This window comes from Phocoena sinus, chromosome 14 (assembly GCF_008692025.1).
Source record: "Phocoena sinus isolate mPhoSin1 chromosome 14, mPhoSin1.pri, whole genome shotgun sequence".
Classification (NCBI taxonomy): Eukaryota; Metazoa; Chordata; class Mammalia; order Artiodactyla; family Phocoenidae; genus Phocoena; species Phocoena sinus.
In genome coordinates, this window is record NC_045776.1 from 24472795 (window position 1) to 24497768 (window position 24974).

At 37.6% G+C, this 24974-nt stretch overlaps 1 protein-coding gene across 1 annotated transcript in view; it reads left to right on the forward strand.

Annotated features, from left to right (window-relative positions):
* Nucleotides 1-24974, forward strand: part of DYM (dymeclin) — a 382373-nt gene that overhangs the window by 116375 nt on the left and 241024 nt on the right. The window contains 3 exon segments of the mRNA XM_032653952.1: nucleotides 18761-18943; nucleotides 22381-22559; nucleotides 24402-24527. Of these exon segments, the coding sequence (XP_032509843.1) occupies nucleotides 18761-18943; nucleotides 22381-22559; nucleotides 24402-24527 (488 nt within the window).

Genomic DNA, 24974 nt, shown 5'->3' on the forward strand with positions numbered 1-24974 from the left:
TCCATGCCATTAATATTTCTTCATAAATACAATTTTAATCATGTATCATATGGATTCACCTTAATCAGTTAAAATGATTAGTCATTTTGGTGGTTTCCACTGTTTTGTTATTCCAGATAACACCCTAGTGAACATCTTTATACAATATGTTGCAAGAGAACCTGCTGGCTCCACCACAGTAGGAGCCTTACTACCTGAGCAGGAAGCCATTGGAATCCTGATTGAATCTCCTAGAGATCCCCCCAGAAGCTGAAGGAAAAATGGCTTCTCTGTTCTCACGCCCCACCCTACCCCCAACCCAGTGTCTCTGATTCTCTGCCCTAATCTGAAGCCAGCAGGCAAAGAAGTTTGGAAAATATAGTTTGCAGGTTTCTAGCCCCCTGCACTACAAGATCATAGATGGGAGGGGTGTGGAAATGGCTACTAGTACTGTGACCTTATTTTACAGAGGTTATGTAATTTTCGTAACGTCACACAGCTAGTAGAAATCATGTGTGGCTATCTTTCTCCATACTGTATGCTGTATGTATGTAAGATACATATGAGTGTGAGTGTGTGTTTATAAAGTCTTAAATATTATCGCACAGGGGGCACTAGAAGTTATGAAAATTTTAAAAACTAAGATTAGCTATAGTTCTACCACTGTAACAAATCAACTGTTTCCATTTTTTCATTCTTTTTCCAGTGCTTGTCCCTACGTATAGGTATATACTTAGAGCAAATTAAATAGTAAAGTAGGAAGCATTTAAAATGTGCAAATAATAATCAAGTTTTATCTTGTTATTAGGGTTATGAAAATAAAATAGTATATTGCTACGTATTTGAAAAGTTTGAGCCCTAATCAAGAAAGGTGCGGTTGAAATCCAAGCTGTTACTTTTGTTAATTTCATTTCCTGACTTGGTCAGATCAGGAGAGCAGGCAGATTTTTGCTGTAAAGCAGCTAAAATTACTTACCTCCTACTTTTGGCTGTATGGTTAATAGCGCATGTTTTGAGGTGTCCGGTTGCTAGTATTCAAAGGGAAGACGTCATGGTAAGACTACCAATACTGCTGCCAGTTCTCATGTTGTTCATAAAGCTCACTGGTTTATCTGGGCACAGTTGTTTCCCTGAGCAAAGGTAAAGACAGGGCTCTAAAGACAGGGGACCTAAGGCCAAGTTCCATCATCTCAAGTAGAAGGGATATATTTTGGAGACATTGCAAAGGATTTATTCATATGTGTCATGATGATGACTGCTAGTTTGTCTCCTCCCCCATTTTAGCTGACTACATGGATGCCAAGAATAGGTTATATTTCTCAGTCCTCTTTTCAACCATATATGATCTATATTTTGGCCAAGGGAATGTAAGCACAAGTGGTATGGGCAAACCTGCAGGTAGAGTTCTCAAAGGAAGTGCATGTCCTCATCTCTGTCTGCTGACTTGAATGAAAATGTGATGGCTGGAGCTGGATTAGCCACATTGTACCATGAGTAAATTTAGAAATGGAGACTGTACACAGTGAAGCAACAAGAGAAAAGGAGCCTGGCTCTTGAATGTCATGGAGTAATGGGCAAGCTCTGCTACACCTACTTTTGGACTTCTGTTGAAGCCATAATTAATACAGGTCTGTTACTTGTAACTCACCCTAATGCTGACTTATACTTGGTTGATAATGTATAGTGGATGAAGACGAGGCAGTAATATGATAAACTAGCTTTCTAGGGTAGGTTATTTGTACGAGTTATCAGCATAATCTCACAGAGACCAGAAGACGGTGGGATGAGGCAGAACCTAGTACTTCTCCCTCTCTGCATACCAGATTTTGTCCTCAGTCCCCCAGCATTTTTGTTATACTCTTCACAAAATACAACATTTAAGTTCAGAGTAAAAGAAACAACAACAAAAACAGTGAATTACACAAATAATCTTTTGTTGTTTTTGAATTCTGCCAATCATAGTAATTTACACATTATTGAGAAAACCATTAGCGCCGTTAACGGTGCTTTTTCAGCCAGCCCATAACAGCTGAGGTAAATGAGTCATAACCTTAAAGATCTAGGAGTTTGTCAGAAGCCTCTTAGCCATGCTTAGGTTTCATATTTTATCTTATAAATTAATGCACATTTTAAGTTCTACTTCAGTAATCATATCCACGTTTGTTTTATTACTATTAAGATGGCATTACCTGACAGTCCAGTGACTTAATTAACTATCTAGAAATCTTAGTGTAAGATTAGTGATCCAGAAAAAAGTATCATGTTTGTTTTCTGACCTTGCTTGTTCCTGGCACATCATGGATTGTCTCCAAAAGTTCATGCATACCTTTTGGAGAAATAGCATATGTATCATTTGAGCCTAATGGAGTTTCTTAGCTAACTGGATTTTTCTTTCTTTCTTCTCTGAGTGTTGTGATATATTGCAAAAAGCCTGAAACCTGGATTTAAGCCTGCTAGTTTTGTGACCTTGGGGGTAGTGATTGGGATCATTAAATTTCTACTTTCTGGTAGCTTTTGTGATCTGCAGTTTTATTTTGTTGTGTTATATCTCTGCTGTTCTTTTTTTTCTTTTACCATGCTGTGCGGCTTGTGGGATCTTAATTCCTCAACCAGGGATCGAACCTGGGCCCTGGTAGTGAAAGCCCCAAGTCCTAACAACCGGACCACCAGGAAATCACCTCTGCTATTCTTTTTACTTCTGAAATTTCTGTCATATCGTCATAGTCTTCATATCTCTTAATCTCTCTTAGAATTTCATTTGTCTCTCTGAACTCTGAATAAGTTCTTCAGATTTATCTTCTAGTTCACTAATTCTCTTCCCAGTTGTATCTGATCCATGAAATTGTTTCACTGAAGTTTTCTAATGTTTGAATTATAACATAGGTGCAGTAAAGTACAAAATCTTAAATGTACAGCTTTATGCAGATTTAAGTGAGAGGTTGATTAAGGAGAGGCCTTAGAAATGACTGTTGGAATCTGGTAAGATGGAAGTTGTTGGTTACTTTGTGAAGAATCATTTAGGTGGAATGGTGTTTAGGAAACTAATTAGGGTAGGTTGAGGGGAGAATGAGAGTCAGAGAACAGGCAGAAAAATAGGGCAGCCACTGGAAGGGGACATGGATTCTAGGGAGGTTTTATTCTTTTTATTTTTGGCTGGGAAATGGTGCAACATGTTTACATACTGTGGTAGGAATGATTCATTCCAATTCTGTAAATATTACTAAATGCCTGCATTCATAGAACTTACATTCTATTACAGATGGGGAAATTCTTATTCATAAAGATTGGAGAAGGGATATTTCATTCCTTTATAACAGGAGTGAAGGCAGAGTATGTACATGTTGATGCAGGTGGGTTTGGATTTTAAAGTGGAAAGACAGGGTAGTTATCTGATAGACTCTATTGAGAGTCAGCTGAGCATGAAGATTGGGGATTGGTGTTGGAAGTTTACCAAGAGAGGGAGCTGTAGGAGCCTAATTCCCCTGGGACACTAGAGAAGCATAATAGGATTGCTGGACAGAGCTGAGGGCCCACTTGAAATTTATGGGGATGAACTTAAAAGCAGTCAGAATGGTTGTATGTTGTTCTTGTGTATAGCTGCTTTGGAACATGGAGTAGTTAGAGAATTGGATTTAATCGAGGCTGGAGTTTTGCTAGGCAGTTATGATGGAGGAAAGCGGGAGTGTGAGGGAGTTGGGAAGGAGTAAGCAAGGGAGTGATCCTGTTGCTGATGCGCTGAATCCTAGCTGGGTTAGGAGGGGCTGGTGGTAGACAATGAAAAAGTGGTAGAGAGAGCCAACCAGGTCAAAAATTGTTTGAGTCAGGTACTAGAGGAAATGGTCTGGAAGGCTGGGCAGTGGTGGTATTCAGAGAGTGGAATATAGGAATTCAAAATTGTGGTGGTAGTGCAATTATTAGCAAAGAGAACGTGCAACCAGGGCATGACCATGGGAATGGGTAGTTGGGGTAGGTTAGAGGAAGTGAACAAGCAGATCAAGGCCTTAGAGACCATAGTTTTGGGTGGCTTGAATATGAGTATGTTGATATTTTAAAAATGAGGGCTGGAGTAGTGTGGAGGGGCGGGCAGTGAAGCAGGTGCTCAGATGATTAGAAAATGACCAGGAGTGACAGTGCTGTCTATAAATGACTGTAGCAAGAAGCATTGATGGGTAGTATAGTCTGATGGGATGTTTCAGGGCAACTGGGGTGTCAGGAGAAATAGTTTGGAAGCTGTACTGCTTCTCTGTGGTACAAGGGTTGTGGAGAGAGAAAAACAAGTTACCACTTATAAAGCCTCCAGAGAAAGAACTGTTCTCAGGGGACACCCAGGTTTCTGTTAGACCAGGGGCAAAGAGGTTAAGCTTGAAAATACTGAGGATTTTTTCTGATGAAATATGTGAGTTCCAGAGGGGATGGGGAGAGCTATGGGAGACTGTTAGTTTAGGGGCTGTACTGAATCGTACGGCACTGGGCCAGGGTATGTAGCAGCTTTAGTTCTCTTTGCTGATCAAGGTAAACAGGGATATAAGGCATAATTATAATTAGCCCTGATGATCCTTTAGGGGAAGGTAGGTAGTAATTCTAATGATAGCTTTGGACAGTTTGTCATGGTGAGGCTTTTGTCCTCATGGCCTGAGAAGGAGGTGTCTTCCTGAAGGATTCAGAGCTCCGTGAACCTCCCTTATATCCCGCTGGTTGGTTGTGTCCTGGTAGGGGAAAGGGTATCTTAGTAGTGTGGTCTTAATAGTTATGCATTGTTGTATTGTGTAGGGTTAACTAGAGAATCTACAATCATCTTAACTGCTCATTTTGAAGCTAAATTTAACTGAAATTTATAACTTAAAAAGCTTGAAATGCATCAGTGGAAGACCATGACCAATTCAGAACAAAATGGTTAACAGAACTTCCTTCTCCCAAGCTGCCGGAATTCCAGGCACCTGTGATATGTATGTCGGCGTGCGTGTTTGTGCACAAGGAGCTTTGCAGCACAAACAAGCATTGCACAGCAGCCAGACTTTTTGATAGGAGACTTAGTTATTAGGATCTCCTGTAAGCTCTGGTTTTTTCTAGGTTTATGAAAATACAATATCCCATAACTGATTTAGTGAGTTAATAGGTTAGTATTAATCCTAGGTAAAACTGAAAGTGAAGGTTGTATGTATGTATGAATTGTATGTCATTCATTTGTAAGATCACCAGAAAGGACTTGAATTCTTGGTCTGTTTGGGGTCCTTCAGAATTGGCAGTTGGAGTGACCTTCAGAAGCACCGTCATGTAGGCCCCTCACAATCTGCCCTCTGTTTCCAGCCTTACCTCACTCAGAGTCTCCAGCTGGAGCGCCAGGTGCACCGAAGGTTCACCCCTGCCCAGCTTTGTCTGATACCATCCCACGCACCGAAATGCCCTTCTCCTCTCCTCCTGCAGATCTGTCACTCACCGTCACACCCCAGGTTACAGGCAGCCTTCTTTGGGAAGCTCTCCTGGAATGCCCAAGCAAAGCTAGTCCTCTTTCTTTGCACAGGACTCTGTGAAACTCTCAGAACATTGTGTTATAAAGACATTCCTGCCTGTCTTAAGAAGATTATGGGCACCTTGAATGTATTGAAAACAATTTATTCATTGAAGAACCTGTGCATGCCTGCCAAAGAGATAATTTAGTAAATGTTTATTCACCATAAAAAAGGGGCAAAACGCCTGGGAGAGATGGTTCCTTAGGGGGATGTAAAGAAATGCAGATGTGGTACCAAGATGAACAGAAGGCAGTAGAGCCAAAAACACAATCCAAGCAAAAAAAAAAAAATATATATATATATATGTAGGGTTCCGTGGATGAGGCTGAAGAGCGGGAGAGACTTCTGTCTGGCAAGATAATTTGGGACCAGACTCACTGTAAACCACAGAATGCTATTCCTTATAGCAAACAGATTGAATTTAGGCCTGTTATATCCCAAGTGCTTGAAGATCTGACTTGTGGTAAATGTTAAACTTGTAATACCCAGCGGAGGCCAGGGGACCCCGTTTATTGTTTTGGAGCTGGAGGGGCAGTGAAGGTAGTGGGGGAGAGCATCTGCTATAGACTCAGAGCACTGTGGGTGCAGACCTGCTTAGCTCTATTATGTGCGTAAGGAACTTAGCCTCCTTGAGTGTAATTTCTTTATGTGTAAAATTAGGTGAATGATAATTCTTGGTGTTACAAATTTGATAATTTGTATAGATCACCGTTTAATGGCAGAAACTGCTCTTTTTCTTCCCCTCTTTCTTTCACTGCCTCTCCCCACAACAATCCCTTGCGTATAGTAGTCTTTACTTATTTATTTAATAAATTTATTTATTTTATTTATTGATAAGCTGTGTTGGGTCTTCATTGCTGCACGCAGGCTTTCTCTAGTTGCGGTGAGCGGGGACTACTCTTCGTTGCGGTGCGTGGGCTTCTCATTGCGGTGGCTTCTCTTGTTGCGGAGCACGGGCTCTATGTGCGCGGGCTTCAGTAGTTGTGGCTCGTGGGCTCTAGAGCACAGCCTCAGTAGTTGTGGCGCATGGGCTTAGTTGCTCGGTGGCATGTGGGATCTTCCCGGACCGGGGCACGAACCCATGTCCCCTGCATCGGCAGATGGACTCTCAACCACTGCACCACCGGGGAAGCCCTGGATGAGTTTTTAAACTCAGTTGCTAATCACAGTGGCTTCATAGTGTCATTATTTAATGTCTCAAGGAACAGTATATTTTATAGCCTTGCTCATTGTTAATAATGGTGGCTATAAATCTTTATTTCAGAGAGGGTTGGTAACGGATGGGGAGGCAATTTTCTTCAGAGATTTGATAAACATTGTCTTATTTTTAACTTACAAAAATGACTTAACAAAGAGCCGACACAGGGAGTAGAATGGTAGGCTCTACTGTTGTTTGCTTGTACTAGATCTTTACTATATATTTTTTTCAGTCTGTGATTTCTTTACCAGAAAGTTTAAAACAGTTTTATGGTTCCTTTTTTTTTTTTAATTTTCATTTTTTTGGCCATGCCACATGCGTGGCTTGTGGGATCTTAGTTCCCCAACCAGGGATTGAACCCAGGTGAAAGCGCCGAGTCCTACCCACTGGACCGCCAGGGAATTCCCTGGTTCCATTTTTTAAAAAATAATTAATTAATTTTTAATTTATTTGTTTATTTTTTAACATCTTTATTGGAGTATAATTACTTTACAATGGTGTGTTAATTTCTGCTTTATAACAAAGTGAATCAGCTATACATATACATATATCCCCATATCTCCTCCCTCTTGCGTCTCCCTCCCTCCCACCCTCCCTATCCCACCCCTCTAGGTGGTCACAAAGCACCCAGCTGATCTCCCTGTGCTATGCGGCTGCTTCCCACTAGCTATCGGTTTTACATTTGGTAGTGTATATATGTCCATGCCACTCTCTCACTTTGTCCCAGCTTACCCTTCCCCCTCCCTGTGTCCTCAAGTCCATTCTCCAGTAGGTCTGCATCTTTATTCCCATCCTGCCCCTAGGTTCTTCGTGACAATTTTTTTTTTTTTAGATTCCATATATATGTGTTAGCATACGGTATTTGTTTTTTAAAATTTATTTATTTTTGGCTGCATTGGTTCTTCGTTGCTGTGTGCAGGCTTTCTCTAGTTGCGGTGAGAGGGGGCTACTCTTCGTTGCGGTGTGTGGGCTTCTCATTGCGGTGGCTTCTCTTGTTGCGGAGCATGGGCTCTAGGCGCGTGGGCTTCAGTAGTTGTGGCTTGCGGGCTCTAGAACGCAGGCTCAGTATTTTTGGCACACAGGCTTAGTTGCTCTGTGGCATGTGGAATCTTCCCGAACCAGGGATTGAACCCGTGTCCCCTGCATTGGCAGGCGGATTCTTAACCACTGCGCCACCAGGGAATCCCTGGTTCCATTATTTTTAAAATAGATTTTTACGAGAGTCAGTTTAGTTAAAAGTAGATAATCAAGCATACTAAACCACAGTATGTCTCCTTATGCTGCAAGGGAAGGAAGGAGCACGTGCCTCTTTCCCCGCTGTTGCGGGTAGGACCCCACTCAGGGTACCTGGATTACTGGCATGGCCTGTGACTTCTGACAGGTGGGCTGAGTGTGAGCACCAGTGCCAGTCTGAGTAATGTGTACTGCTGAGGCTTAGGGTCTTCATATTTCTTAGATGAAACACAAAGTTCTGGTATTTTCTTTGCTCACCCACTTTGGAGACCATTAGTGTTAGTGTGTGTTTATTAACTGCTGGTTGGATTGTATTGAATGCTCTGTGGATATTTCTTCAATTTCATGAGTACTTTCAGACCATTTGATCTAGTGTTCACTCTTACTTGCATTTACTACCTGTAGCTTTCATTTGGGGACCATTTGTATCTTGGGTACTCTCTGGATTCATTAATTTGGAATCGTCTTTTTCAAATATTTATGAATGTGCTCTCTTTTCATAGATTCTACTTTCCTAGTCCCTCCTAAGCTCTTATCTTACTCTTCTTATCCTTTGATGGTAGATGACGTTGCTGTTGCTGCCTTTAAGGCATTTAAAAATTCATTTCAAAGTGGTCCGAGTTTTGGAAGAAATTCTTCCCATCTTTCCTTGAATGTCACTTTCAACCAAATAGTAATAGTTACTCATAGATCCTCAGTTTTTAATGCCCAGGAAAGTAACAGCTGGAAACCTATATGGAAAAAAATGACTGTTACTGAGGTGGGAATAAATCTATTCTGCATATTTTGTTATAGTCGTTTGATTTATATTTACTCCTTCACAAGTGGAAGTTGAATGCTAATGTAGGCACTCATTCTAAGATTGTACTGTTAGAAATCTATTTGTAGATTACAAATGGATTCTTTTTGGTTATTGATACTGTTAAAGTTAGTAAACTTATTAGTATAGGTAGTTTTTGACAAAATCTCTTGCATAATTCAGACTTCAATCCTGATTTTTATTTGGAGAAAGTAAAGAATTTTGTATGAATATTTTACATAAAATGTAAAAAATTCAGTTTGTAAAATTAAAAATTACTCATTTCCTATTTAATGTAATATAAAAAATTACATTGTCAGGGTGCAAAGGAATCAAACCACAGTGAAGAAGGGAGACACCCATCTCAAGCAACCCACAGTCTAGCAGGGAAGACAGTCATGCAAGCCAAGTGTATGAAGTAGTACAGCTGTGTATAAGAGAGAGAAGTTTGCAGTAACAGTGAGAGCTCTAGCCCTAATAAGGCCCTTTAATTATCACAGGGCTGACATACTACACTGTTGGATTTCCTCAGCTGAAGGAGGGGTGAATGGTTATATTTGGTTAAAGCTTGTTGAAAGGTACTTATGTTTCTCTTTCACCATTAACACACATACCTCTATCTTATGTTTTGTTGGGGATGCCTCATTGCCAGCAGATGGAAAGGTGGCCAGGGTATTGAGGGGTTAGAGATCATGTACCATGGGAAAATGTTGTGGGAACAGGGCTTTTTTGGTTTGAAGAGTGGGACTTCTGTGTAAGTATACACTGCCAGATGCTTAGAGCTGTGATGTGAGGACTTCTCTGTTTTCCTACAGGAATATTTCCCCAACTTCACCCACATCCATGCAACCACGATGATTTTGTCTTATATGAGTACAGCTTGAATTCCAGTTTACTTACCTCACTTTTTCAAAAATTTCAGCATATTGTTTACTCTATCCTTATATTACATGGTGAAGTCCTTGAAAATTGAGATTGATATCCTAGTTTATATATTTCTAATATATAATATACATAATATAATATACATAACTCTTGAAGATTTTTAAGAAGTGCCACACTTAACCATCTCTCACTTCATCAGTGGTTTGTGCACCAGTTTGGGAAACACTGCTTTAGGGGCCAACCTCAGGACAGATGGAATGAGGTTACTGGGGAACCAGATATGGACCTGTTCAAGGGAAGGGCTATCTGTCCTCTGAGCGTACAGGCACAGTGCCCCTTTCTTATTTCTTGCATCAGATTTAATTTATTTAATGTTTTTGCATGGGGGTATGAGATGGGATTTATCTCAGAGGACACTAGGTTTTTTATTCATTTTGTTTCCCTTCATACTGTACACTTTACTATAGTACCTGGCTCATCTTAGGTTCTCATAAATGTTTATTTTAAGGATATGTGATTCTAGAGTTTTACTTAGACCAATGAATTCTGTTACCTTTCATTGTTTCTCCTTTTTGAAAACAGGTGTTATCTTCATAAACACTGAATTATTTCAGTGGATGTTTTTTCAATTTTTCTTTAATCTGTTCTTAAAGGAATAAGACTTTTAAAGTTTCATATGGCTTATATTATGCTGGATTATAAACCAGAGGTTCTGAAAGATTTCAGACTACAAAGGTGGATAAAATGTTTTAGTGTGCTATGAGTTTTTAAAACATTTTCCTCTGTTCTTTTTTTTTTTTTTCCTCTGTTCTTTTGTGGTGTGTTTTTTTCTCTTTTTTGAGATGGTCAAAGCATTCCTTTTGGGAGACAGGCTGGGGGTTTTAATATCATGTTGTTTTGTGTTAGGAAAATTGAATTTGACTCAGAACTGTTTTAGGAACTAGCAGTCACCAGATATTTTAAGAGTGCTTTAAATGTAAACACATGTAAAAAAGTGAAAATATTAGTGACCTTCCCACCACCCTTCCCCCTTTCCTAGCACTGTAGTATGATTGGCTGTAGTTCAAGATTGTGTATGTTGCTGTTTTATATTCATTTTCAAATGAAAAAAATAAATTGCTAAAGAATGTTTTTTTAACATATAGGCTGATTACATAGAGAGGTACTTGAGGACTGTGCCCTTTAATAAAGATATAATATAAGATGTATATTCTTATATATAAGATATATCAAATAGGGTATGTTTTCCTCAATAAACTAACATTTTAATATATTTCTTTTAAGAAATATTGTTCTAAAGATATATAACTATTTTTCACATTTTATGGTTTCTTTTACTACATTATCATTTTAGAAATCAAAGCATTCTAATGAGAAAAACAAATCACCTTTAGTTCCAGTAATCAAAGGTAACCACTGTGAGCATTCTGGTGTATACTTATCATCTAACAAAAAGGAATGCATACTGGGTTTTCTTAGTGGTAAACATTTTAATGTAAGTTTAACGTATAGAAAAGTGTACAATTAGTGTAGAGCTCAATTCATTGTCATAAAGTGAATGAACATACATGTCATTACCAGTCAGGTCAAGTGATGCCAGCGTCCCAGAAAGCCGCTCGTGCACTCTCCTAATCGCTGTCCTCTCCCAGCCGCACGGGAAACCACGGTTGTGACTCCAGCAGATTAGTTTTGAACTTTATGTAGACGGAATCACGTGCTCTGTATTCTTTGGCATCTTCTTTGGTTCGTAAAGTTCATTCGTGTTTTTGCAGGAAGCATATTTTGTTCATTTTGATTATTATTTCATCTTAAGACTATCCCATAATTTATTTATCCTTCATACTGTAATGTATATGATTATTACACATTTGATTATTTCTAACTTTTGCCTGTTAAAATAATGCTGCTATGTGTATTTTTGTACATGTCTTTGCACATAATGTTAGCATTTTATTAGGTATAATAATTAGGCAAATTGCTGGGTCCTAGCTGTGCATCATTCAAGTGTAGTGGTTACAGTTAAACAGTTTTCCAAATTATTTTCACCAATTTACTCTCTCACTATAGAGTATATGAGAGTTCAACTTGCTCCACCTCCATGCCCAACATGTTTTTGGAGAGGGAAAGGAAGGAGTCATGTTTATTGAGATATAATTTATACACAGTAAAATTTACCTTCTGTTAGTTTTAACAAATATGTATAGTCATGTAATAACCACCATAACCATAAGATTTTGAACATTTCCATCATCTTAAAAAGTCTCCTTGTGTTCCTTTGTAGTCAGACCCTAACAACTGACCCTCCAAACTAGTTATACAATGCAGGTATCTACCACTTAATATCAGTAATCACAAAAATTAACAAAAATCAGACATTATTCCAAAAATACTGATCTGGAACCTATTTAAATACCATTATTTTAAATTTTAAAAATTATAGTGTATATAATAACTCAACCAGTTTTTTAAACCACATTAAATGCCAGTGTTTAACAAAGTAGTGTGTTTTTATATAAAATGCTTAAAACATGGCTTCCTGATGAAAGTGATGATTTAAATAGTAATCTCTTCTCTTCCATTTAGTCATTTTTTTCCTCACTCTTCTTTACAACTTTTTCAACTTTTACCTCTTATTGTATAACACTTAGCAAAATCAAGGGCTCAGTGTGAAAGGTCTTAGGAAACACATTTAGTATGTGTGCCCAGTGGTGGAGAATGGCTCACACAGGGCATGACACTAAGATGCCCTGTTAGTTATCAACAACATCTGAGACATTCATCTCGTTTTTTTTTTTTTTTAAACACTCAGTTCAGTTTCAAAATGTCAACAATTCTGTCACACCAGTTATCTTTGTAATGAAATTTGATTCCCCCTCTCCCCCAGTACGTTATTTTGTTTAAAATGTTTTCAGTTTTAGAGATACAAATATAAAAGATTATTTTATGAACACTAGTTGAAAAGGATTAAACTGAGTGATATATTCTAGGAAGTTTAGATATTAAAAACTAGCTGACATTCTACTGGGAAAATGTTAACCTTGTTGACATTCTGAGTGATATGTCTGGATTTCTAACCACGGGCTTGGTTTTCTCTTGTGTTGATGAGTTATGTCACAATTAATTCAGCCAGTTTCTTCTTATTCAGTATTTAAGTGTATATGTTTCTCTTGAGTTTTAAGATGGATAGCTCTTTAATATGATCTTTGTATTCATTCTTTAGAATAAATTGTGGAATTGGACTTATTAGGCCAAATAATCTGCGTATTGTTAATGTTTGTGATGCACGTTACTTGACTGCCTTTCCCAAAGATGGTGCGTACCCATTTACAGTCCTACCACTGGTGTCTGAAAACACCTGTCTCCTAGTATTCTCATCAGCATTAAAGTATTATAATTTAGGGGCTTCCCTGGTGGCGCAGTGGTTGAGAGTTTGCCTGCCGATGTAGGGGACACGAGTTTGTGCCCCGGTCCGGGAAGATCCCACATGCCGCGGAGCGGCTGGGCCTGTGAGCCATGGCCGCTGAGCCTGCGCGTCTGGAGCCTGTGCTCCGCAACGGCAGAGGCCACAATAGTGAGGCCCGCGTACAGCTAAAAAAAAAAAAAAGTATTATAATTTAAAATATAGGACTAAAGCCAACTTTTTTTTTTTTTTTTCCGGTATGCGGGCCTCTCACTATTGTAGCCTCTCCCCTTGCGGAGCACAGGCTCCAGACGCACAGGCTCAGCGGCCATGGCTCACGGGCCCAGCCGCTCCGCGGCATGTGGGATCTTCCCAGACCAGGGAACGAACCCGTGTCCCCTGCATCGGCAGGCGGACTCTCAACCACTGCGCCACCAGGGAAGCCCTAAAGCCAACTTTTGACACTTACATTTAGCACTTTAAAAAGAGCATGCTTTTCCTTTAAATAGCAAATATAAAATCTATATTATTTATATACTTTTAAAATATCAAATATAAAATCTGTCTTATACACTGTAAAAATAACCTTTGGTAAGTAACTGAAGTAAGAAAGAAAGTAAAGTTGAAGTAAAGGAACAAATTAAGTTTGTAAGTTGGAGCCCTCTAAGGAATATGAAACATGAAAAAGATGTAGCTATTTTCTATCAAGGAGTCCACAGGAAGATCTGTGCCTAAGTTACATACATAAGTATAATCAATTTCAGACTGTGGTAAGTACAATGCTGGAGAGAGCTATATAATCAAAGTGCTGTAAAAGCAGTCATGTTTTTGCTTCATTAGAATAGACGAGTCTGATTTGAACCTTGAAGGATGCTCTAAGCAAGAAAGAAAGTAGGAAAAAGAAATGAAAGAAAATTTTTTAAAACTGGGGGGAAGTAGAATGGCTTCTCTGGTTAATTGTAAACTTGGAAAAAGTCTAAACCAATGGTCAGTTCTACACATTGATTTCTGAGTTATTTCTCAACTGTTTTTTCTTCCAGGGTCATCCTGACATTTAGGTAACATTCTTTTTCTCCCTGCAAACTCATTACCATTTATTTGCTTGTCTTTTCCATGTCCATTTCTCCTTTAGACTATAAACTTCATGGTCTTTGGGTTCTTTAGTGTCTAATCCAGTTTCTTGCACTTTGCCTAATCCATGATGGTACATTTCCTCTGTGGCTGGTATGTGACCCTTAAAAGAAATTAACTTCAAAGAAGTTTAGTGATCATCAGATATTTTTTCCCATACAGATGTTCCTAACTGGTGATGGAATTGTTCTGTATTTTGATGGTGTCAGTGTTAAATCCTGATTGTGATACTGTACTATAGGTTTGTAAGATGCTACTCTTAGAGGAAATTGGATAAAAAGGTGTGCATTTTTTTACAAGAGCACATGAATCTATAATTATCTTAAAAACTTAAATAAATTTTTTTTTTTTTTTTTTTGTGGTATGCGGGCCTCTCACTGTTGTGGCCTCTCCTGTTGCGGAGCACAGGCTCCGGATGCGCAGGCTCAGCGGCCACGGCTCACGGGCCCAGCCGCTCCACAGCATGTGGGATCTTCCCAGACCGAGGCACGAACCTGTGCCCCTGCATCGGCAGGTGGACTCTCAACCACTGTGCCACCAGGGAAGCCCTAAATAAATTTTTGATATGCAAAAATTTTTTAAACTATTGTTTGGGGAAAAAAAGGTCTCTAACCAAGCAATAATATTTTGGAACTTTATAACACATAATTGTGTTAGGATATTGGTTTGGCTTTTAATAGAAATCAGATACCAGTGGCTTAAAAAAGATAGAAGATTAATATTTCTCTCATGTAGAAGTCTACGCTAGTCCAGGGGTGTAGGCAGGTTTGCTTCCTGAGGTCATCCAGGGACCAGAGTTCCTTCTGTCTTGTTTTGCCATTCCCTTGGTGGTATCCTCATGCACAAAGTCAAATCTGTTGGCCCACCACTCTACCTGGGTTCTAGCCCATGGGAAAGGTGAGGATTTGAAGAGAAAATAATTTCCTTTTAAGGATATAATCTAAAACTCACATGGGCTGCTCCCAGTCACATCTCGTTGGCTGGAATTTAGTCATATGGCCATAGTTTCCTGTAAGAAAGATTGGGTAATGTAGTTCTGCCCAGCTAAATCTCAGGGCGTTTTATTAATAAAAGGGAAGAGAGCATGGTATTGGGATCAGATAGTTACTCTGCCCCAATGTTTGCCCTGGGATGCATGTTCAGTAACTTTATTGGTGAAACTGTCTTCCCTTATTTCTCTGTACTTATATAGGAAAAGTATAGATGTTTGAAGAGTTAGGTATATTTGTTGGATCATTATGACAATGAAAATTGGTATGAATATTTGCTTCCCCTTTCTCTAACCTCCTCAAAGACAAAGTATAATTTTTTTCTTCTTTGTATTTTTTATACCTGGCATAGAGCCTAACCCTAATTAGGCACTCACTACCTATTTATTGACTGATTACCCTTTTATCTGTGTTAATTAAAATGTCTCTAGCAGAATTTTCATAAGTATTTGTAATAGCTGACCTGCTTTCTCCTTAATTTCTTCATGGTCTCTGTTTTGTTACAGTATTACAGTCTCAAAATATATGAATATGACCCTTTTAGCAGATTTTTATAACTATGGATGACAGTATAGTATGTTATCATTATTTTTTTGTATAGTTTTGCTTGAATAATTAGTGTTCTGTAATGTATTTTTTAGACATAAGAAATCAGTTATAGTGGCAAGTGGCATGTTTAGTAATATAAAAAACAGTAATTTACCTTAATTTCGTTGTCTTAATAGTTTACTTTTGAGTTCAAAATTTCTTAAAATGAGAGTTCTTTTTCCTTTGGTTATTATTTTATTGATGTTTCAGTTTGTCATACTTTATATTTTTCTCACATTTTTATTGTTAAGGATAAATAATCTTGAAGTCACTACTTTTAAAAGGTGGAATCATCAGCACTAGATTTTTTCTTTTAGTTAATTTCAGTACTTTTTTAGTTTTAGTTAGGTGAATTTTATTTTAAGCATTTATTCGGAGGACCTGAGGGATACAATTAAAAAACTTTGGAGACCATCCTTAATTTGGTTTTTAGAACAGAAGGAAATACACTGTAACTTTCCCTTTTTTTGTGGTGGAGAGAAGCTTCTTTTGCCAACAGGAAAATGCAGTTCCACTAAGATTCTTGGGTCATAGATCAGAGGCTTGGATCAGCAAAAAGAAACAAACTTTTGGAAGAATTCTGGTCCAGTATTATGGCCAGTTTAAACTACAGTGTAGGCAGTGGCAGGCTGCCTCATTTCTCCCTGTAAGGAAAGGCCACATAGCAGTAATATTTATCAGAGAAAGGAAGGAAAGCTGTCTGTCCGGTGGGGGTGGAGTGGGATAGCTTCTCAATAAAATGTTCATTTGTTGACATTATAAGCAGCTTTGCAGCCCTGTTGAAAAAACTTGAAGGGGGGTGGGGGGGAAGGAGACTTCAAGTTCTGTTAAAAGCGAGTCAGAATTTTGTTTGTGAAATTTGTCCAGTGGTAGTCAACTCTTATTTCTCCTAGTAATGAAGATGCACAGCTGTGAAGAGAATCCCCCCCAAAATAAAACACTTATATTTTACCTTGGAGAGCATTTTGTGATTTTTTTTTTGCAGATTGAACTTTCTAATTGTGTTTTTCTTTGCTTACTATCCTCGAACACACAGTGGTGGATATAGGGGTAGGCAGTCATGGAGCATACCCTGAGTGGAAGGAAGTGACTGGAAATTTTAAAAAATGTTAAGATAAACAACAAATCAGTCCCAAAGCAAGTAATACTTGGCTACTGGTTTTACTTTCTTATATAATTTTGATTTTCTTATTAAATGCCTCAGGTTTCCCAACTGTATCATGAACATTGTTTTGAATAAATTTAAATTTGTGATGTGTAGTGATCACTTATTTTTTTGGTTTGTTTTTAGCTGAAGTACAGTTGATTTATATATAATGTGTTAATTACTGCTGTACAGCAAAGTGATTCAGTTATACATATATATTCATTCTTTTTTTAAAATATTCTTTTCCATTATGGTTTATCGTGTGACATTGAATATAGTTCTCTGTGCTACACAGTAGGACCTTGTTGTCTGTCCATTCCATATATAACAGCTTACATCTACTAGCCCCAACCTCCCACTCCATTCCTCCCCCACAGTCTCCCCCTTGGCAACCACCAGTCTCTTCTCTATGTCAGTGATTCTGTCTCTGTTTCATAGATAGGTTCATTTGTGTCATATTTTAGATTCCACATATAAGTGACAGTCTTTCTCTTTCTGACTTGTTTCACTTAGTATGATAATCTGTACTTGCATCCATGTTGCTGCAAATGGCATTATTTTGTTCTTTTTTATGGCTGAGTAGTATTCCATTGTATATATGTACCACATCTTCTTTATCCATTCATCTGTGCTTGGACATTTAGGTTGTTTCCGTGTCTTGGCTATTGTAAATACTGCCACTGTGAACTTTGGGGTGCATGTATCCTTTTGAATTACAGTTTTCTCTGGGCATATGCCCAGGAGTGGGATTTCTGGATCATATGGTAATTCTATTTTTAGTTTTCTGATGAGCCTCCTTACATATAAGTCTTTCACCTCCTTGGCTAGGTTTATTCCTAAGTTGTTTTTTAATGTGATTAAATGCATTTTTTAATCCAGTTTCTGTATCAAGGAGATTTTTCTGGCCTTGTCAAATGAGTATGTAGCTATGATTCTTGTTCTGTACTTTGGCACTGCGTATATAGTATGAGAATTATCTGTACTTTGAGGGTTTGGTAGACTTATTTGTAAAAAAAAAAAAAAAATCTGGACTTGGATGGTTTTTAAGGATTGGCTCTTTGACTCTGGTTTACACTCTTATAAGGTTATTTGTCCATTCAGGCTTTCATCTTCTTTGGACAATTTTGTTTTCTCCTAGATATTTTAATATTTTGCTTAGGTTTTCAAATATATTGGTATAAAGTTGTACGTGAAATTTTTTTATAATTATGTGTATGTTTTGATATGTAAAGAAAAATTTAGAAAGATGCATAAGAAACTTAATATTATCTTGGTTATCTATGGGAAATGGAAGTGGAATTATGGGAATAGGGAATGACAGTCTTTAAAATTTTTATGTCCTTGGACAATATGAGAATTTCCAAACTATGGACTTGTTTTACTTTCATAATCAAAAAAGGGAGTGTTATTTCAAACTTTAAAATGTGAGAAAGTATAGAATATTGTACAGAAATAGATTCATCTTACAAGTCCCAGCACATTTCTTTTTTGTAGTTTTCCACCAGAGCTGAGTTGTATTTTTATTTTTATTTATTTATTTATTTTAACATCTTTATTGGAGTATAATTGCTTTACAATGGTACATTAGTTTCTGCTTTATAACAAAGTGAATCAGTTATACATATACATATGTTCCCATATCTCCTCCCTCTTGCGTCTCCCTCCCCCCCTCCCTATCCCACCCCTCTAGGTGGTCACAAAGCACCCAGCTGATCTCCCTGTGCCATGCGGCTGCTTCCCACTAGCTATCTATTTTACATTTGGTCCATGCCACTCTCTCACTTCGTCCCAGCTTTCCCTTCCCCCTCCCCGTGTCCTCAAGTCCATTCTCTACGTCTGCGTCTTTATTCCTGTCCTACCCCTAGTCCCAGCACATTTTAATTGTGTGTTTTCTTCTCAAGCTGGACTCTGGACTGTTTTCACACTGGGCGGTGTGGGCAGCAAAGCGGCTGCTGCTCCAGAAGTTTCTTCCCCTCTGGCCAACCAGAGTCTCCTGCTTCTGCTGATTCTGGCCAACCTGACAGACGCTGCAGATGCACCAAACCCCTACAGACAGGCCATCGTGTCCTTTAAGAATACACAAGGTTTGTGGTATTTTCTTTTCCTCTGAATAGTCTTTCTAATGAGGAAAGAGGGTATTGTTTACCCCATATTGTGTACTTTCACTTGTGGAGATGACTGTCAAGTTGTATATTTTCATGTTGGTTAAAGATGAGAAAAACTAAATTTTCTGTGTATATTCTCAGGAAGGTCAAGTAAATCTTAGATGAGGGCTGTGGTTCTTTATATCCATTTATATTTACATTTCTTTCAGAGATAACCAAGCCATCATGTGCTTAATTTAGATCCACCTGTCCTACCTATTAGGGATAGGAATTAACCTGGAAAACTCCAAATGATACATTATTTGAAATTTTTAATTTAAAATCTATATTCCATTTAGGGTTTTATATAACTAAAGATAGGAGCAGAACTCAGCAGACTTTTTCTGCAAAGGGGCAGATGGCTTTTGTGGTCTCTGTCACCACCTCTTAACTGCCATTGTCGCATAAAAGCAGCATAGGTAATACATAAGCAAATGAGCATGACTGGGTTCCAGTAAAACTTTATTTCCAAAACAGGTGGTGGGGTGCCTGTGGGCTGTAATTTGCCAAAACCCTGAAGTAGAGCACACGCAGATAGTTCCATGTTGAAGCAGTAATCACTTATCAAAAGGTTATACTCTAAAAGCAAGATTAATATGGTAGCTAGATTTTCAAAATACATCCAACACTAATATAATTAAGTTGGGTAAGAAGTGCAGTTATTGGCTAGGAAGATTTTTAACACTTCTGGTGCTCTTTGCTTTGTTCCTTTCCAGAGCTGTTCTAGTATACGTTTCTTACAGACAGTGTTTGTTGAGCCTTTGCCATTTCTGGCATTATTATTTGCAGGGGGATATGAGTCTCAAACAATTAGATAGATAAGAAATGAAGACTCATGTATCTAATAGTATTTTCTATTCTCATTGCTGTGCTCTTCTTGGTGACAGTGTGACTTTAGGGTTAAAAAAGGAAGGTTTGGAGTCAAGCTGACCTGACTTCATGTCACACTCCTGTCACTTCAAAGCTGTGAGGCCTTTCACGGTTTGCTTAATCTCAATAAGCCTCGATGGCCTTTTCTGTAAAATGAAGATAGTATCACCTAATAGGATTTGTATAAGTACCAAACAAGGTAGGGTTTTGAAATGATTAGCTCAGATTTTGCAACATAGCAGGTGTTCAGTATATGGTATCTGCTATTATTACTTTTGCTGCTCTGGCCAGATGATACTGTTTAGGGTTGAACCTTCTTGGGAGAGTCATCTTTTGGGAGACTGTGGTACAGAACAGTGTGATTCAGAGCATTGGCTTTAGGGTTAGACTGACCTGGGTTCATATCCCAGATTATATTCTTTATATACTAGTTTCCTTATTTGTGAAGCAGCGATTATAATCTCTACCTCATAAGGTTCTTAGAAGAATTAAATGAGCATTTATCATAGGACGGACTCACTAAATTATTGCTGCTGTTGTAAGAAACAGTATAATGTGGTGAAAACGACAGGAGCTGATCTGTGTTTACTCAGGGATGATCTTGGAAAAGTTGCTTAATCTCTCTAAGCCTCTATTTCATCCTTTGTAAAACTGGTCAGAGTAATGACATGGTTGTCATATGGGTTAAATAAAGGATAATACACGTAAAGCTGTCAGTATAATGGCTGGTTCATAGCGCTTACTAGCTAGTAACGTATAGACACACAACATATGTATTCCATTTGTAGTCAGGTATAATACAGGTTGATGAACCTGTATTATTCTGCTTCCATTGTAAAGAGGTGTAGTGTGTCCAGCATCTTCCTCCAGCAAGTCTTCTGTAAATCCTGTAATATTTGCATACTCACAATATATCCAACACTTCCTTTTGCCATCCTTTGCAAAAATATAGGTCAGTCTTACAAAACAATTATTTTTGTAAGTGTCAAAAATACAGTGCTAGGATTGAAAAAATAACCTATGTTCTGAATGTGGAAGGATAAGTGAGGGCACTTTGTAGTAAAGTTGAAGACATTTTTTAGATGCATTCTTCCCACAAATATAAAGGTTAAAAAGGAAAATCTGAGAGACATAGGACTGTGCTATCATAAAGATTTTGTTGGCACACGTTTCTTTTCCATAAGAGCGCAGCTTCTGGAAATGTTAAAGCAGTGGTTTTTTAAAATTTTGTTTTGTTTTGTTTTGCTAGTGGTTCTGGGTCTTTAAAAAAACAATTCTTTCTGCATACTTGTCAAAACACATTAAAATATCAGCTCTTTGTGCTGTTATGTTCCAATGTTTTATCTGATGAGACTATAATTTTCTCTAAGTCAGTTGACCTAGCTTTACCTCCTTTTAAACTTCCTAACCTTGCTTGCTTCCGTTTTTAAACAAATCCATTAAACTGTAGGAAAGGGGCTATGTCAGTTTTGGAATATCAAGAATTTTCCCTATGTGGGTTGTAATTTATGCTTTTCATCATTCCAGTAACTCTACTTAAAAAAAAAGTTTCTTAGTGGTTGTAGTCAATTAGTTTTAAGTTTTCCTTTAAACAAAAATGTTTTATGTTTTCCAAGAGTTGTCTTAGGTTTGGTATGTTCTATTATAGAAGCTAATGTTGAACATACTGATTTTGATATCATTTTAAAATTATCTAAATTATATGTTATCCTAGCTATTTTCTTCATAAATGGATTGATGACATTGATGGATACTTCAGCCGTGATAATTCATTTGAAAAAAATTAACTTAGCTTCAAGGCAGTTTTTTTTTCTTTTAAACTCTTATCTTACAAGAGAATTTTCTGTTTGTCTCTAGATATTTTTATTTAGGACTGATGACCATTTAGTTTTGGTAACAAAACATTTCAATGTTGTGGTTAAATTGTATGTATTAATTGTATGGGTTTTTTTTTCCTACCCCCATAGCTGTATTTATTTAAGCTCATATTTTTATTGACAATTTAATTCAGCTATGTTAATGCAAAAATAGTAGTGGAGTCAAACTGCGTGACTTAGTTTTTTTTATACTTGGCTTTAAAAAAAAGTCACTCTGTTTCATGGTATTTGCTCATATATTTATAATCATTGGAAAGCTGTGGTTTAGATAGTACAGAGAAATAAATTGTCTGAGTTTAGGTTGGGTTGGGTTTTTGTGTTTTGTGTGTGTGTGTGTGGTTGTTTTTTTTTGTTTCTTTTGTTTTTGGTGAGAACATTTCAGTTCTACTCTCTTAGCAAATTTCAAATGAACAGTACTGTGTTATCAACTGTAGTCATGTTTTAGTGTAGTTGTTTTTTAGGTAGAATTTAGAATACAAATTGAAATTTTGAGCCTGAAATGTAGCAACTTACACAAAATTAATGGGAACTGAATTGTATACATTAACAATACTTTTATTATTTAATATCAGGCACAGTCTAGAAAATAGATGTAATATTTTTTAAAAATTTGTGTTTTCCATATTCCAGATAGCAGTCCTTTCCCCTCGTCAATTCCACATGCTTTCCAGATTAACTTTAACAGTTTGTATATGGCCCTGTGTGAACAGCAGACATCTGATCAAGCAACTCTCCTTTTGTATACATTGCTCCATCAGAATAGTAATATTAGAACATACATGTTGGCTCGCACAGATATGGAAAATCTTGTAAGTATCATATTAAACATGGTTTTATATTTTATAATATTTTGAAGAGTAATTTCTTTTCCTAAGAGGATATGTATATTTGCCTGGTTGCAAAGGTGATTAGTCAAGAGGTTGATAGGGAGATGCCACCAGGCAAAGGCAGAGGTATGAGTTTTACAGTGTAGGAGACAGTGTACGTAGAGATGGCGTCACAGTGCAGAGCAGGAGAGCACACAGCACAGCAAACTTCCCTGTCCTTCAGGTCCTTAACAGCCTCCCACTGCCCATGATTCAGCCTGGATGAAGTCCTCCAAGAAGCACTGGCTGCCATTGTCAAGAAGATTTTTATACCCTTTTGGTTCCTTTCCGCTACTAAGTGCCTGGTCACTAAATTCAAGTAGCTGATCACAGTTGTCACATATTCCTGATGAGTATGGCTAAAAGGAAGGGTGATTTTTCAACTCACTTTCCCAAGTGTCCTATCCCTTCAACAGGCTTTGACACTAAGGCTGTCTGAACTCAGTTCCTGGAGTGTTATAGTTATTTTAAGGTACCATTGCCAGATATCATATAAATGTACTTTACCCTTTACTATGTGAGTGAAATTGGTTCCAAGTTTTTGCTCATAGACAACAACTCCTATGGGCAATTATTGATTTCCATTATAACTAATGTGTAAACAAAAATGTTTCTATGAAAAGTAAGCTGCCTCACTAAGGTTTTGATGTCATGTTTGAAATACGTAATTATAGATAACGTTGGACTGTTCATGCATTAATAAAATTGTGAACATCTCTGAAATAGCTGGCAGCTTGCTGGTGGCAACAGGAATGTCCCCTCTGCACCAGTTTTTATAGAGTGATAGCAGGATTCACCAGCGATTTGGTGGCCACTTTTTTTCAGCATTAAACATGAAAATAATGAGTAAACATGGAATATTAGAATTTATTGAAGAGCATATTCTATGTCAGAGTGACACTAAGGACAAAAAAATGTGATGAACAAACCCATCTGCACACCAGCTATATGTGGAAAACATTGGCTTAAATAGCAAAATTGGGTGTGACAGTGGACTGCTCATGTGAGTAAAAGCTTGTAAAGAAAAGGCTTATTTACTAATGGGTGAGTGAATATAAGCAGAGACAATTCTGAACATGATGTAGCCTAAGGAAAATGATGGGAATAAGCAGAAAGCCCATGACATCATCGGCTCTAGAAAGTTCCATGGTAAGGATGTTGGTACAAAAGATCATGCAGGGGAACAGTTGTCTGTATATGATGACAACACCAGTGAAAAGTTAAAAGGTTTTGTTTGGGGATTTTTTGGGGGGCTGGGATGGGGTGAGGTGGGGCTTGTATATTAGTTTTTAATGTCTTGCATAGATTACTTTCATAATGTTTTAACTGATGTCCTTCCCTTTCCTTTTTCTTCTATAATTTATTGAGTCTGTGATTAGAAAATATGTTACTGGTAGGAAATTCACTATGCTGATCTGATTTTGTTGTTAACAGTTCTTTTATCCTACAATCTTTGCTGTTAAGAAGGTAATGCTTGATATATTGCATTGTTTGTAAGAATACCTTATTGTGTAAGTTCCTGCTAGGCTGGAGGCCGAATCGCCTCTATTGAGTGTCAGGTGTTGACCATTGGTCTCTGTAAACCCAGCCTGTACATGGCGGCACCTTTGCAGAAGAGGATGCTTTTCTCTGGTGGTCCTTTAGTTATACAAATGGAAAGTACTTTCAGTCACAGGCTGGTTTATGAAATTAAAGCAAAGGGTACATGATTAAAGTATAGAGGTTTAAAACATTGGTTTTATAATAAAGTAATGGTAATAGTAAATTAAAATTTTTATTCACTAGGTTTTACCAATTCTCGAGATTCTGTATCATGTGGAAGAAAGAAATTCACACCATGTCTATATGGCCCTTATAGTATTGTTGATCCTTACAGAAGATGATGGCTTCAATAGATCCATTCACGAAGTGGTAAGTTAGCTTCACTTTAATCGGAGTTACAGAACAGATATGTCACTCCATAAAATTTACTACCCTTAGTACCCTACTTCCTTCTTTTGCTTCTGGTAGATATTTCTGCAAGTCCCTGACTTAGAAATGGTGTGCCTTTCTTTAGATTTATGAAGTGATGCTTTTTTTTTTTTTGAATGACGATTAGCTACTATTAAAAACTGTCAAAATAGTTTCTTTAGTAATTGATAGGAATGTTTTTGCTGCAGTGAGATCACTTTTCCTCTCCATTTCCACTTTTTAGTTGTGGCAGAAATTATCAAACAGGTTTGCTCCTTTTATGTAGAATGAGTGAAAGAATAGGGAAGAAGAAGAGGACTGAAAATTGTTTTGTAAAACAATGTAAAATAGTGTAGTATAATTTAACTCTTTACATTTTAGTCCTGTTTATGAGTTCCATTCCCAAAC